Source organism: Macaca mulatta, chromosome 2, assembly GCF_049350105.2.
Source record: "Macaca mulatta isolate MMU2019108-1 chromosome 2, T2T-MMU8v2.0, whole genome shotgun sequence".
Classification (NCBI taxonomy): domain Eukaryota; kingdom Metazoa; phylum Chordata; class Mammalia; order Primates; family Cercopithecidae; genus Macaca; species Macaca mulatta.
Genome location: NC_133407.1, coordinates 111,923,321 through 111,936,754, shown reverse-complemented (window position 1 = coordinate 111,936,754; position 13,434 = coordinate 111,923,321). Strand labels below are relative to the sequence as shown.

The window sequence follows — 13,434 nt, the reverse complement described above, 5'->3', positions numbered from 1 at the left end:
CTTGGCCTCCCAAAGTGCTGGGATTACAGGCATGAGCTACCGTCATGAGCTACCATCCCCAGCCCTAATTTGCCTTTAAAAAGTTTGTTGTGGGGCCGGGCGCAGTGGCTCACGCCTGTAATCCCAGCATTTTGGGAGGCCAAGGCGGGCGGATCACAAGGTCAGGAGATCGAGACCATCCTGGCTAACATGGTAAAACCCCGTCTCTACTAAAAATACAAAAAAATTAGCCGGGCATGGTGGCGGGTGCCTGTAGTCACAGCTACTCAGGAGGCTGAGACGTGAACCTGGGAGGCGGAGCTTGCAGTGAGCCTATATCGCGCCACTACACTCCAGCCTGGTCGACAGAGTGAGGCTCCGTCTCAAAAAAAAAAAAACTTTGTCGTGAAAAAGTTTATGTGGCCACACAGAAGGCCTCCCCAGTGACTTTGCTTACCCATTGCCTACCTGCATGAGGGGCTTTTCTACTGATTTTTCCAAACCCCCACAAGGCCCCATGGTCCCCAGGGCCTGGACTTTATTCTGGGTGCAGGGCAGTGTGAGTCCCACCCCTGCCTCTTGCTATACCAGCAGAGACCTCAGGCAACTTCATCTCTCAGGTCTTAGCTCCTCACCTTTAACACAGGTGCTCTTGGGGGAATGGCTGTGAAGCCCAGTGGCAGCTGATGTCACTCCACTGTGTGATAATGGCCTCATCACCCATTGCACTGTGCACCTGGCACGTGGTTGACTGGGACTTGCATGGTAGAGTTGGGATGTGGGTGGTTTGGGGGCCCTGAAGACTTTGAGAGCCAGTGACCTCACCTTAGGCCTGCTGCTCCCCCGATCCCTCTCGGCCCTGGGGTTGGGGAGCCTGGGGCCTCTGTGTGGCCCTGTCTGGGCCGCCATATATGGATAAGTATGGGTCTGGCAGGGTGTCTCGTCCTTCCTCCCGGGGCTCCCCAGAGCTGCCTAAAGTGGAAGAACTAGAGTGAGGCTGAGATGGCTGCTCCATTCCACACACCCAAACCCCCCTCCAAGAGAAGTTTCTAGCTTCTGCGGCTCAGCTGCCTTTCAGGAGTGGGGATGGATTTGCATCTTCCCTTTGGCAGGTTGTAAAGTGGAGTCCATATTCCTGAATGTGGCCGCTGTGAACACGCACCGGGACAGGCCTCAGGTAGCAATGGGGTCACTGCTGGGGTAGTGGGGTGTTCCTGATGTGGGGGTGTCCAGACTGCACATCCTCCAGGGCCAGGCCCAGCTGGGGCACCTGCCAGAGGGAGCTTGAATCTTCTGCCAAGACTGTTGTCCTATCAGCAGGGTGGGGCCTGCATCAGCCCTTCCCAAGGCACCTGCCCTGGCGATGGGGAAATCCCTGATGCTGAGCCACCAGGCTCAGGAGTGCCTGAGCTTGGGTGTGGTTGGACCCCCAGGACCTGAGGAGCCACAGGGCTCCCCAGCAGCTCCTTGGAGGTCTAAGTCAAGGGGGCCCTTGGGCTCAGTGAGAAAGAGGCTGGAGGCTAAGAATGAGGCTTACTCTTCCCACTCCCCATCCCTGCAGCCGAGGCCTCATGAGCCCCTTTTCTAACCACAGTACCTTTAAAAATTAAAATGGGATCATGCGCTTTTGGGGAAAGGGCCATGCAGATGCTGAAGGGGCCTCCGCATGGGGTGGAGACCTTGGTCCAGAAGAGCAGTCACCACCTGTGCTCCCCAAGTGCCTTGTGGAAAGTAGAAGCTCCTCAGAGTGTAGCTCAGAACCACTCGGTCCCATGTGGGGTCCCTCTACAATGGTGGCTCCCTCTCCCATTGGGGCCAAGGGTCGGACCTACACTTCTGGGAGCCCTGGTCCCAGTTCCTGGAGTCCATTGCACGGAGAAGGCTCCTGGGCCTCAGTGATGCCTATTGCCATCCATGATGGGGCCTGCTTCGGCTCTGGGTCCCTGCTGAGGGTGCAGGCCTTGAACTGGACCAGGACATCTGGCCTTGGACCTCATAGCATAGCTGTGTAGATGTGTCCTGTCCCTTCCCAACACCACTGCCCCCAAGCAGGACCAGTTACCCTGCAGGCCTCTCTTCCCATTGCTCTGAGAGTCCGTGCATGTCTTGGCCAAGTTCAGCCCAGGCCCAATTTAGTACCCACAAGTCACAGGGGAAGGCACCTCCCAACTGGCATCCTTTGGGCCAAGGAAGGCCCAGATGGCACTGGGCCCCCAGTGCTGACAGAGTGATGGTAAGAGAGACCCCTGGGCCTGGCAGCCCTTGGGAGCTGACCCTGCCAGTCCATCACCATAGTGTGACTGACGGTCACTCGGCCCACTATGGGTGGGTGCTTCTCAGAGGCAAACTGCTACTAACCCCAGGTTCCTTGATGGCTCCCTTCCAGCCCATCCGTTGGGGCAGGCTGTGGTGGAAAAGGGGTGCCTCAGGAAGCCTGCCCAGCAATAAGAATTATACCTGCCCCTACAATTCCAGGGGCCGGTCCTATGAGCCCAGGCTATGGGCCATGGGGGCCATGTCTCCCTGCAGATCTGGGCATGTCATGTTGCATAAGGCAGCAGCTCAGATCATCAGTGACCTGCTCCTGCAGGTGATGGTTCCAGGGCCCACAGCTGGGAGGAGGGCCACCAGGCTCGGGGGAACATAAGACAGCCTCAGAGATCTAAGGGAAGTTTCAGATTCCCTGTTCCTCAGGCCTGAGACACCCTGAGCCCGACAGGCCAAGGATGGGACTGAGCTCTGCAAGTTGGTGGGGGCTGTCTATAGCTGAGGGCTTCAGGAGGCCCTGTGCCCCAGTTCTGAGGGGACAGACCAGGCTGCAGACCAGGAAATGCCCTTAGGCTTCTGGGGCACCTCTGACACCTGTGTGCCCACCCTTTAAACCAGGATGGAGGCACCCCCAGGAGCTGAACCCCATCCCTGCCCCAAAAATGAGGATAAAATCCCCAAGCCAGGCATTCCTCCTCAATTGACCCAGCCCTAAGATAGGAGGAGGTAGCAGCCTTGCTTTGGGTATTTCCTGACCTGGCTGCAGTGGAGCAGAAAACGTGGTGGCATCCTCCACCGCACCTTTGTTCTATTGTCTGTCCACCCACTGTGTGGCACGAAGCTCTTGGCCATGCATTCTCAGGGAAGCTTGCGTTCTAGAGTCTTGCGGCCAAGGCTGCTACAGTGAGAATGTGAAGCCTAACGAGCCACAGTGATAAGGAAGGTAGACAGCAGGCCTCTCATCTATTCCTGCTATGGAGTGAACGCTCTGTGTTTTTATTGTACAGAACGTGGACATCTCAAGACCTCCAGAGGAAGCCCTTGTCACGGTGCCTGCTCACCAGTGACCACGTTCATCCACTGTGACCACTAGGCAGGCACTGGTCTCTGCAGAGGGGGTCATTCCAGGCCCTCCAGTGTGTGTGACAGTCACCGTGCCATGCAGGGATATTCTTGAAGCCACATATGGCTGGCGGAACCCAGAACCCCCGCCCCAGCGCACCTGGCTCTTTGTTGACAGTCGGCAACAAGGTTGTGCATGGCTCCTGACCTGCTGCTAAGAGTCACTTGACCAGACTGCATCTGCATGGGCTGTGCGGAGGTTGCCCAGCCCCAGGTTCTTCCGGCGCAGCTCTTAGGTGTTCACTCTCGCCAGCTCAGTTGGCTTTGTGAAGTGTGAAACCCTACAATGTGAAAGGAAAGTGCTTGCTGTGATGTTCCTACTGTGGCCCAGCTGCCCAGCGTGGACCTGGTGACTCTCCGCAGGGCCTCTACCATCCTCTCTGTGGCCACTGCCTGAGCCAGAGGCCAGGTGTTCATGGGGCCCTGAGCTTCTGCTGCCTCTGGTAAGAGGGAGAGCCCTTCCCATCCTTACCCACCAGGAACTAGAGCCCCAACCACAGCAGATGCTTCCCAGGCAGCCACTGGCCAGGCCCTTGTATCCATGTCACCCTTATTTGCAGGCATTCATGGAAGCAATGCGCTTGCTTCGGCACATTGCAATGCACAGAAATGTGCAGGCAGGGGGGCAGTTGTGGTCGCCCCTCCCCTGTTGTGCATGTACCCGGCTACTTAGGTATGCTTAGGGGAGCTGGTGGCCAGGGATGCCCCTTCAGGCCTGCTCTCACAGTAAAACCACCTCAAGACAGGGTAGGCATACGAGTTCCCTTCCTGGTGCACACACCGAAGTGCTCGAGGGAGAGGCTGCCGCCCGCTCTCCCCTTCCCTGGCTGTGAACACTGGCAGCCGATGGGGAGGTGGCCTCTCACCTGTTGCTGCCTGTGTCCACACAGGAATGTACACTGGTGGCAGAGACATGCATTTGCCATAAATGATTCAGAAACACTTGTATGGTCCTGTAAAACTTTTCTGGTGTTTTTTGACTTCTGCCTGTGGGCCTGAGGAAGGGAGAAGGCAGACCCATAGGCAGTCCCTGGGCAAGGGAGGATTTTCCCAGCTGCAGCACAGCTTTCCATTCATGTGCATGTGAGTCTGGTGAAAATGGCCTTGTGTAGTCCAGTGTCTGTCATGCCCCTGAGTTCTTGTGGTCCCAGAGAGGCAGCCTGGGCAGTCTGTTTACAGCTGGCAAACACTGGCTGGCAAGTTGTGGTGCTGGGTCAGAAAGTGTCTGGACTGGTAATCGGGTGCCCTGCTGTCCACAGGTGGACTCTGGGGAAGCCAGGCCCCTGGATCCCAAGTCCTTTGTGTCTGGAGCCTTACCTGGCCTGTGCCTGGAACATAGCACATCTTTCCAGCCTCCCAGGGCTTTGCAGCCTGCAGATGCCACCTGCCCCTGAGAGAAGTTAGCATCCCTGGCCCTGGCTGGTGGTCTCTCATCCTTGTGTGCTGCTCTCCTAAGAGATGTCCAAGGCGGAGCAGGGGCAGGATCCTCCTTCCACACTCATCTGTCAGAGCCCCAAACCCTTTAGACCCACAGCCCAAGGACCATGCCACTCCCTTTGGGGCATGGGGACTGCAGCCTTTGCTTCCGTGTCTTTTGGAGTTTCGGTGACTTTTGTCACCTGGACACACTCAATTGTTAGCCATAGTGGGTCCCCTTGGTCAGCAACAGTGCATGTACCTCTGGATGTCACCTGAGGTGAGACCACCGAGGCCTTTTCTCTCTGTGTACAGAGGGGAGTTAGGAGCTGCTGGACTGGATGCATTACAAGGACTGGGGACACGGCAGAGGGACATCCAGGGATCAGGGCATGAGTGGGGGCAGCCCCCCGGCCTCTGCCCTGGCATGGTCTCCACATGGGCTGTGGCATGGCTGATTGGCTGCCACATTTCGGCCATGTGGGCTGGTGTGCCCATGTTGCAGGTATTTTCCCGAGTTCCCCAGAATGGATGGTATCGAATCTCAGCCACATGCAACACTGTGTCCAGCATTCTTTGCAATAAATACTTTTTAAAATATAATCTCAGGTTGTATTTGATAGCCAGTTCTCCATTTGTGAAGTGTTTTTTTTTCTGGCCTGCTTTGTCGATGCCTGGTGCTGTGGTCTTCCTCGAAGGTCTGTGTTGGGATCCTTGGTTCAGCTTCCACCCCCATGTTCACTCTCACTGAAGAGGAATGGTGCTGCCCTGGAGTGAGCCCTGGCCTGGCACACGTGGGCAGGGGCCTGAGTCTTCCCTGGGCTGACCTGGGGTATGGGGCCGTTGTCCCTGAACAAGAGGCAAATGTGGAGGGGGCGGTGAAGCTGGAGTGGAGCACTGTTAAGGGAAGGATTCTGAGGTCCCTAGGAATGTGGGCTCCAAATGCGGCATTCTTGGGGAAGGGTCCCTGGGGGCTGGGTCGAGGATGTAGTGGCTACATGAGGCTGTGGGTGAGGGCATGCTGACCACTGTTTTGGTATTTTCTTCTTTTTTTTTTTTATTTTTATTTTTGGAGACGGAGTTTCTCTCTTGTTGCCCAGGCTGGAGTACAATGGCACAATCTCGCCTCACTGCAACCTCCGCCCCGGGTTCAAGCGATTCTCCTGCCTCGGCCTCCCTGAGCAGCTGGGATTACAGGCATGCGCCATCACACCCAGCTAATTTTTACATTTTTAGTGGAGACAGGGTTTTTCCATGTTGGTCAGGCTTGTCTCGAACTCCCGACCTCAGGTGATCCACCCGCCTCCGCCTCCCAAAGTGCTGGGATTACAGGCGTGAACCACTGTGCCCAGCCTGTTCTGGTATTTTCTTTGTCATCTGCGTCTGGGGTGGGGAAGGTGGAGACAAGGGGCAGGGTGTTCTTTTTCCCATACCTCAGAACGTCATGGGGCTGTCCATACTTCCTGCCCTGCAGCTGGCTTTCCGGGAAGTGGGTTGTTAGGGGGCTCCTCTGTGGACAAGATGGGGCAGGGCATCGCCAGGTGCCCACCTGTGCTCCTCCCAGTGTGTCAGGGCAGAGGATGGCTGTGGCTGGCCTGCTTCTGGGTGGTTTGGGTGGCCAGCAGCTATGTTTCTGCCTTCTCCAACTATGCCAAGGGGTCTGAGGGAGAGGCAGCTTTGCAGGATTCAGGTGGTGACTAAGCTCCACCTGATGAGAGCTTGGAGGACAGCTTCGGGGTCCTCACCTGTGTCTTGGCACTGAGTTCCTAGGGTGGACACCTGACTCTCTTTGAGGCTTCTCAGCACTTTTGGAAGAAGGTTTTGAAGATATTAGTAGAAAACAACAAAAGGAATGAAATATAACAATATCGGAGTTTTTCTTCAGGTCCAGTGTTGTACTATAACCTAGAAAGGGCAATTATATTATTGTGTTGAGTAGCATTTTGGGTTACCGGGAAATAATAGCCATCATATAAGGTCACAGGATATTTGTTTTGTATTTTATTTTATTTTTTTTGAGACAGAGTTTCACTCTTGTTGCCGAGGCTGGAGTGCAATGGCGTCATCTCCGCTCACTGCAACCTCCCCATCCCGGGTTCAAGCAATTCTCCTGCCTCAGCCTCCCAAGTAGCTGGGATTACAGGTGTGCGCCACCACGCCTGGCTAATTTTGTATTTTTAGTAGAGACGGGGATTCTCCATGTTGGTCAGGCTTGACTCGAACTCCCAACCTCAGGTGATCTGCCTGTCTCGGCCTCCCAAAATGCTGTGATTACAGGTATGAGCCACTGTGCCTGACTGTTTTCATTTTTTCTTACACCAACAGGAATGAACTTGAAAGGATCAGATAATATTTGGATAGAATCAAATATTGTTGCAAAGACATAGGTACGTTTCAGCAATATTGGATTTATATCTATAAATATAGATAATATTTTTTACTTGCAGAGAAGAGTGTTGCCATATTTGATTTAGACTGATCATTTCTGGGTATGCTATTGTTTAAACAAAACTATTTTATTTTATTTTTGTAAAAACAGGGTCTTGCACCGAACACAATAGTTCACACCTGTAATCCCAGTGCTTTAAGAGGCCGAGGTGGGAGAGTTGAGTGAGCCCAGAAGTTTGAGACCAGCCTGGGGAACATAATGAGATCCTATCTCTACAAAAAAATTTTCGAATGACTAAGTGTGGTGGCACATATCTACAGTCCTAGCTACTTGGGAGGCTGAGACGAGAGAATTGCTTAAGCCCAGAAGTTAGAGGTTGCAGTGAGCCAGGGTCACGCCACTGCAACCTGGGCGACAAAATAAGACCCTCTCTCAAAAGCAAAAATAAAAACAGGATTTTGCTCTGTAGCCCTGGCTGGTTATAAACTCATGGCTTCAAGTGATCCTGTTGCCTCAGCCTCCTGAGTAGCTGGGATTACAAGCACGCACCACTGTGTCGGTAAAACTATTTTATTAAAAGTGAAAAATGAGGTGGGGTGTAGTGGCCCATAGCTGTAATCATTTGAGATTAGCCTGGGCAGCGTAATGAGACCTTGTCTCTACACAAAATCAAAAACTTAGCTGGGCATGGTGGTTCGTGCCTGTAATCCCAGCTACTCGGGAGTCTGAGGTGGGAGGACTGCTTGAGCCCAGTAAGTTGAGGCTGCAGTGAGCTATGAGTGTGCCACTGCACTCCAGTGTGAGTGACAGAGCGAGATTCTGTCTCAAAAACCAGAAAAGTGAAAAATGGCTTTGTCGTAGACCACAAGTAGTATCTGCCACACCTGGCTTGTGGCCACAGGTCTCTTTGGGGAGATTGTGAGGAAAATGCCAGGATGAATCTGTGCTGTTTTTATAGGGCCCTCCTTAAGAGTGCATGCCCCACCTCCTTCAGGGGCCCCTGGGTTTGTAAACTGACTTTTATCTAGAAAATTGGTGAGGGTCTCCTCTCTGTTGCAGACGAGTCTCTGTCAGTTGGACTTCACCCTCTCTTGTTATATAAGTGGGACTTTTCTGGCCTCTCCCTCTATTTTGGTGCTAGGGGTCTGGTGATCAGGCCCCTATTGCTAAAGATTCCTGCAGGTTGCTAAAGATCCCTCCAGGTCTGACCTTTCCGATAACCTGTAAATCCTGCATTCCCAGTCTCGGCTCCTCTCTCTCCTCTGGCAGCTCAACACTGCTGCTTGACCCTTGGCACCCCAGACTCCTCGTATCTGCATTGAAATCAAGGAGCCGGCTTGGTGCGGTGGCTCACGCCTGTAATCCCAGCACTTCGGGAGGCCGAGGTGGGTGGATCATTTGAGGTCAGGAGTTTGAGACCAGCCTGGCCAACATGGTGAAACCCTGTCTCTACTAAAAATACAAAAAAATTAGCTGGGCCTGGTGGCACATGCCTATAATCCCAGCTACTAGTGGAGGCTGAAGCAGGAGAATTGCTTGAACCCGGAAGCTGGAGGTTGCAGTGAGCCAAGATTGCGCCACACTGCAGCCTGGGCGACAGAGCGAGACTCCGTCTCAAAAAAAAAAAAAAGCAATCAAGGAGCCATTTCAACTCTAGTGTCTCCCACTAGAATCCCTAACCTATGGAGAAGAGTGACTATGGTGCTTATTATGCACCCCCCACCAATTTATATGTTGAAGTTCTAACCCCTAGTATTTCAGAATGTGACCTTATGTGGAAATAAGGTCATTGCAGATGTAATAAGTTAAGACCAAGTTAGACTGCGGTAGGATGGCCCCTAATCTAATATAACCTAGTGTCTTCGGAGAGAACATGGCCCTGCGAACACCCTGATCTGACTTCTAGCCCCTAGAACTGTGAGACAATACATTTTCTGTTGTTTTAGACACTCAATTTGTGGGACTTTGTCATGGTAGCCATAGCAAACTAAAACTAAAGCTTTTCAAAGACGCACCCCTCAGCAATGAATTTCCCTTTTCATTGCTGAGAAAGGAATATCTTCTGAATCTTCAATCCAATCCCTTCAATCCAGGGGATTGGTTAGGGAAAAGATGAGTTGTCCATGATAAATTCAGTCCAATATTTATTCATTTATATATTTATGTATGTATTTATTATTATTATTTTTTTTTGAGACGGAGTTTCACTCTTGTTTCCCCTCGGCTCACCACAACCTCCGCCTCCTGGATTCAAGCTATTCTCCTCTCTCAGGCTTCTGAGTAGCTGGGATTACAGGCGGGTGCCACCATGCCTGGCTAATTTTTGTATTTTTAGTAGAGACGGGGTTTCATCATATTGGTCAGGCTGGTCTCGAACTCCTGACCTCAGGTGATCCACCCGCTTCAGCCTCCCAAAGTGTTGGGATTACAGGCATGAGCCACTGCACCCGGCCTGTATGTATTTATTTTTTGAGATGGAGTCTTGCTCCCCTGAGTAGCTGGGATTACAGGCACCTGCCATCATGTCCAGCTACTTTTTGTATTTTTGTAGGGGTGGGGTTTCACCATGTTGGCCAATCTGATCTTGAACTCCTGACCTCAGGTGATCCGCCTGCCTTGGCCTCCCAAAATGCTGGGATTACAGGTGTGGGCCACCACGCCCAGCCTCAACATTTATTTTGAATAAATAAAAATAAATACATCTTCTTTTTTTTTTTTTTCTTTTTTTTTTTGAGACGGAGTCTCGCTCTGTCGCCCAGGCTGGAGTGCAGTGGCTGGATCTCAGCTCACTGCAAGCTCCGCCTCCCGGGTTTATGCCATTCTCCTGCCTCAGCCTCCCGAGTAGCTGGGACTACAGGTGTCCACCACCTCGCCCGGCTAGTTTTTTGTATTTTTTAGTAGAGACGGGGTTTCACCGTGTTAGCCAGGATGGTCTCGATCTCCTGACCTCGTGATCCGCCCGTCTCGGCCTCTCAAAGTGCTGGGATTACAGACTTGAGCCACCGCGCCTGGCCTGAATACATCTTCTTAAGGCTTTGGATTCTTTCCTCTGTGTTATACCAGGGAGCTTTTGGCACCTTAACTGCATTGAGTGGGATCCAGTTTTTATTCAGCCAACCAAATAGATGTATGGAACAACCCCCGACAGCTTGAGCTGGTGCATGGAATCCAAATCCTTGCTAAGTGCACCCATATTGATAAATTCAGCCCAGTATACACTTATGTTCTTATATTCTTGGTCTAGAACTTCAGTCTGTTCCCACACATATTCTCCATATTTTGGCAACATAAAATAACAGTCTTGCAATTCTTTTGATATGTGAGCCTCCCACTCTGGGCTTGACTTTGTGAAAGGGTCTCCAGACATGCTGAGATCTGTCTCCAGTTAAAAGCTCTGGAAGTCATAAGGAATTGGGGGGAGGGGCCATGAGAAGAGTTGGCTTCCTCTTGCAAGGTAACTCCTTCATGATGTCCATGGTGTCTTTCAGTGGAGGACACCTTGCCTCAGCAAGCAAGGGAGGTGCAGAAGAGGCTGAGGGTTGGTGGGGATCTTACTCCTCTGAATTCTTTCATGTATCTTCATTCCACTTCATTCATTAATTTCATACTTGTGGGGGTTTTTTATGTTTTTTGTTTCTGTTTTTGTGTTTGTTTTTGAGAGAGTTTCACTCTGTTCCCCAGGCCAGAGTACAGTGACGTGATCTCAGCTTACTGTAGCCTCAACCTCCTGGGTTCAGGTGATCCTCCCACCTCAGCCTCCCTGGTAGCTGAACTACAGGTGCACACCACCACAACCGGCTAATTGTTTTTTCTTTTTGCAGAGGTAGGGTTTTGCCATGTTGCCCAGGCTGGTCTCAAACTCCTGGATGGAAGCAATCTGCCCACCTCAGCCTCCCGAAGTGTGGGGATTACAGTTGCAAACCACTGCACCCTGTCTGTTTTTGGTTTTTTTATTATTTAAATTTTTTTTTGTTGCGATGGGGGTCTCGCTTTGTTGCCCAGGCTGGCCTCAAACCCATGGCCTCAAGAGATCCTCCCACCTTGGCCTCACAAAGTACTCAGAATATAGGCATAAGCCACAATGCCTAGCCAATTCAGCACATTTATCAAGTGCCCACTATGTGCCAGGCAGTGGGGATACAGGAGTAAGCACTACCCTGCTGTCACAGAGATGATATTCTATTGGTAGGAGATACAGTAGGCAAATAAGTAAAACACAGAGTATATGAGGGTGCTGGAATGGAGGGAACGGGCATGGGAGGGGATTGCAAGCAGGCCTCACTGAGAAGGTGACCAAAGGCTACAGGAGGCCATGGAGCATTCCATAGCCAATACAAAGGCTCTGAGGGTGGCTATGCCCAGTCAAAAAACACAGAAGAGGCTGGTGGAGCTGGAGAAGAGAGAGGAGGAGGAGGAAGACCAGGTCAGAGAGGTCATGGGGTACAGAATATGTGGGGCCTTGGAAATGGGGAGCCCAGGAAAGAGTTTTGAGCAGAGTGACTTGATCTGATAAGCATTTAAAAAGAACTCCTCGGCCGGTCGTGGTGGCTCACTCCTGTAATCCCAGCACTTTGGGAGGTCAAGACGGGTGGATCACGAGGTCAGGAGATCGAGACCATCCTGACTAACACGGTGAAACCCTGTCTCTACTAAAAATACAAAAAAAAAAAAAATTAGCCGGGCGTGGTGGCGGGCGCCTGTAGTCCCAGCTACTCGGGTGGCTAAGGCAGGAGAATGGCGTGAACCCTGGAGGCGGAGCTTGCAGTGAGCGGTAATCACACCACTGCACACCCCAGCCTGGGCAACTGAGCCATACTCTGTCTCAAAAAAAAAAAAAAAAAAGAACTCCTCTGGCTGCTACAGAATCAAGACTTGATCTGAAATGGGGCTAAGTGGAAGCCAGGTCACTTATCTGGAGGCTGCTGCAATGTGAGACAATGAGCTCCTGATGGAGCTGCGGAGAAGTGGTTGGATTCTACATATACTTTTCAGGTACAGCCAAGTTTGGCTGACGATTTGGATGAAGGCATGTGAGAGAGAGATAATCCCAAGGTCTGGAGCTGCCACTTATGGATATGTGGAAGCCCGTGGGGGAAGCAAGCTGAGGATTGGGGTTGGCAGTTGAAGGTGGGTTCAAGATGTAATGCCCAGCCCGGCACAGTGGTTCAGGTCTGTAATCCCAGCATTTTGGGAGGCTGAGGCGGGTGGATCACCTGAGGTCAGGAGTTTGAGACCAGCCTGATCAACATGGTGAAACCCCATCACTACTAAAAATACAAAAATTAATTGAGCATGATGGCCTGTGCCTGTAGCCCCAGCTACTTGGGAGGCTGAGGCAGGAGAATCAGTTGAACCCAGGGGGCAGAGGTTGCAGTGAGCCCAGATCACGCCACTGCACTCCAGCCTGGGCGGCAGAGTGAGACTCCGTCTTAAAAAAAAAAAAAAAAAAAGTGTGGCTTGAGAAGCAGCAGTGTAAGGAGTGTGTGATGGAAGAGGGAGTGTCCCGCCCTGTCACTGAAGCTGGAGGGTCAGGGAAGGTAGTCAGAGAACTGACCACTGGATGTAGACATGTGTGTGGACTCTAGTTTCCCAGGGGCATGCTTTGTCTTGATCAGTGCCTAACTTTCACAGGAAAGACTGAGTGAGCCTGGTCAACAATGAAAGGAAAATAACGACCGGATGTGGTGGCTCACACCTGTACTCCCAGCACTTTGGGAGGCCGAGGCAGGCGGATCGCAACGTCAGGAGTTCGAGACCAGCCTGACCAACATGGTGAAACCCCGTCTCTACTAAAAATACAAAAATTAGCCGGGTGTGGTGGTGCGCACCTGTAATCCCAGCTACTCAGGAGGCTGAGGCAGAAGAATCGCTTGAACCCAGGAGGCGGAGGTTGCAGTGAGCAGAGATTGCGCCACTATACTCCAGCCTGGCGACAGAGTGAGACTCCATCTCAAAAAAAAAAAAAGAAAGAAAGAAAGAAAAAGACTGAGTGAGGCTGTGATTCAGCCAGTATTTTAATCTGGAATACACAGAATCAGCCCTTGGGTTTGATATTGGGCCATCTCAGCCCCATGGCTGCAAGAGGCTCATTTTAGCAGAGTTGAAAAAGTTTTCAGTTTGTGCCTTGACACAGGCAGCTAACAACTTGACCTCATCCTGCCGTTCTCTTTCTTTAAGCTGTTTGGTGCCATTAGAAGCAACCACTTCTCAAGCCTGTAATCCCAGCACTTTGGGAGGCCGAGACGGGTGGATCACGAGGT

The 13,434-nt window shown here is 51.9% G+C and overlaps 1 protein-coding gene across 23 annotated transcripts in view; it reads left to right on the top strand.

The window, feature by feature from the left end:
- The window catches only part of PFKFB4 (6-phosphofructo-2-kinase/fructose-2,6-biphosphatase 4), a 50,623-nt gene extending 37,464 nt beyond the window's left edge, over positions 1-13,159 (top strand). For 16 of the 23 annotated variants that reach the window (XR_013413925.1, XR_013413926.1, XR_013413922.1 and 13 more), the window contains 2 exons: positions 1,092-1,156; positions 3,255-5,388. Coding sequence is in view for 12 of the 23 variants with exons in the window: in XM_077992800.1 (XP_077848926.1) it covers positions 1,092-1,156; positions 3,255-3,314 (125 nt within the window). In the remaining 11 variants the exon portion in view is untranslated. Of the gene's footprint in view, positions 1-1,091; positions 1,157-3,254; positions 5,389-7,110; positions 7,173-12,805 lie in introns of those variants that run through there. The other 7 variants (XR_013413919.1, XR_013413927.1, XR_013413917.1 and 4 more) reach the window with 2 other exon arrangements.
- Positions 13,160-13,434: the final 275 nt, after the last annotated feature.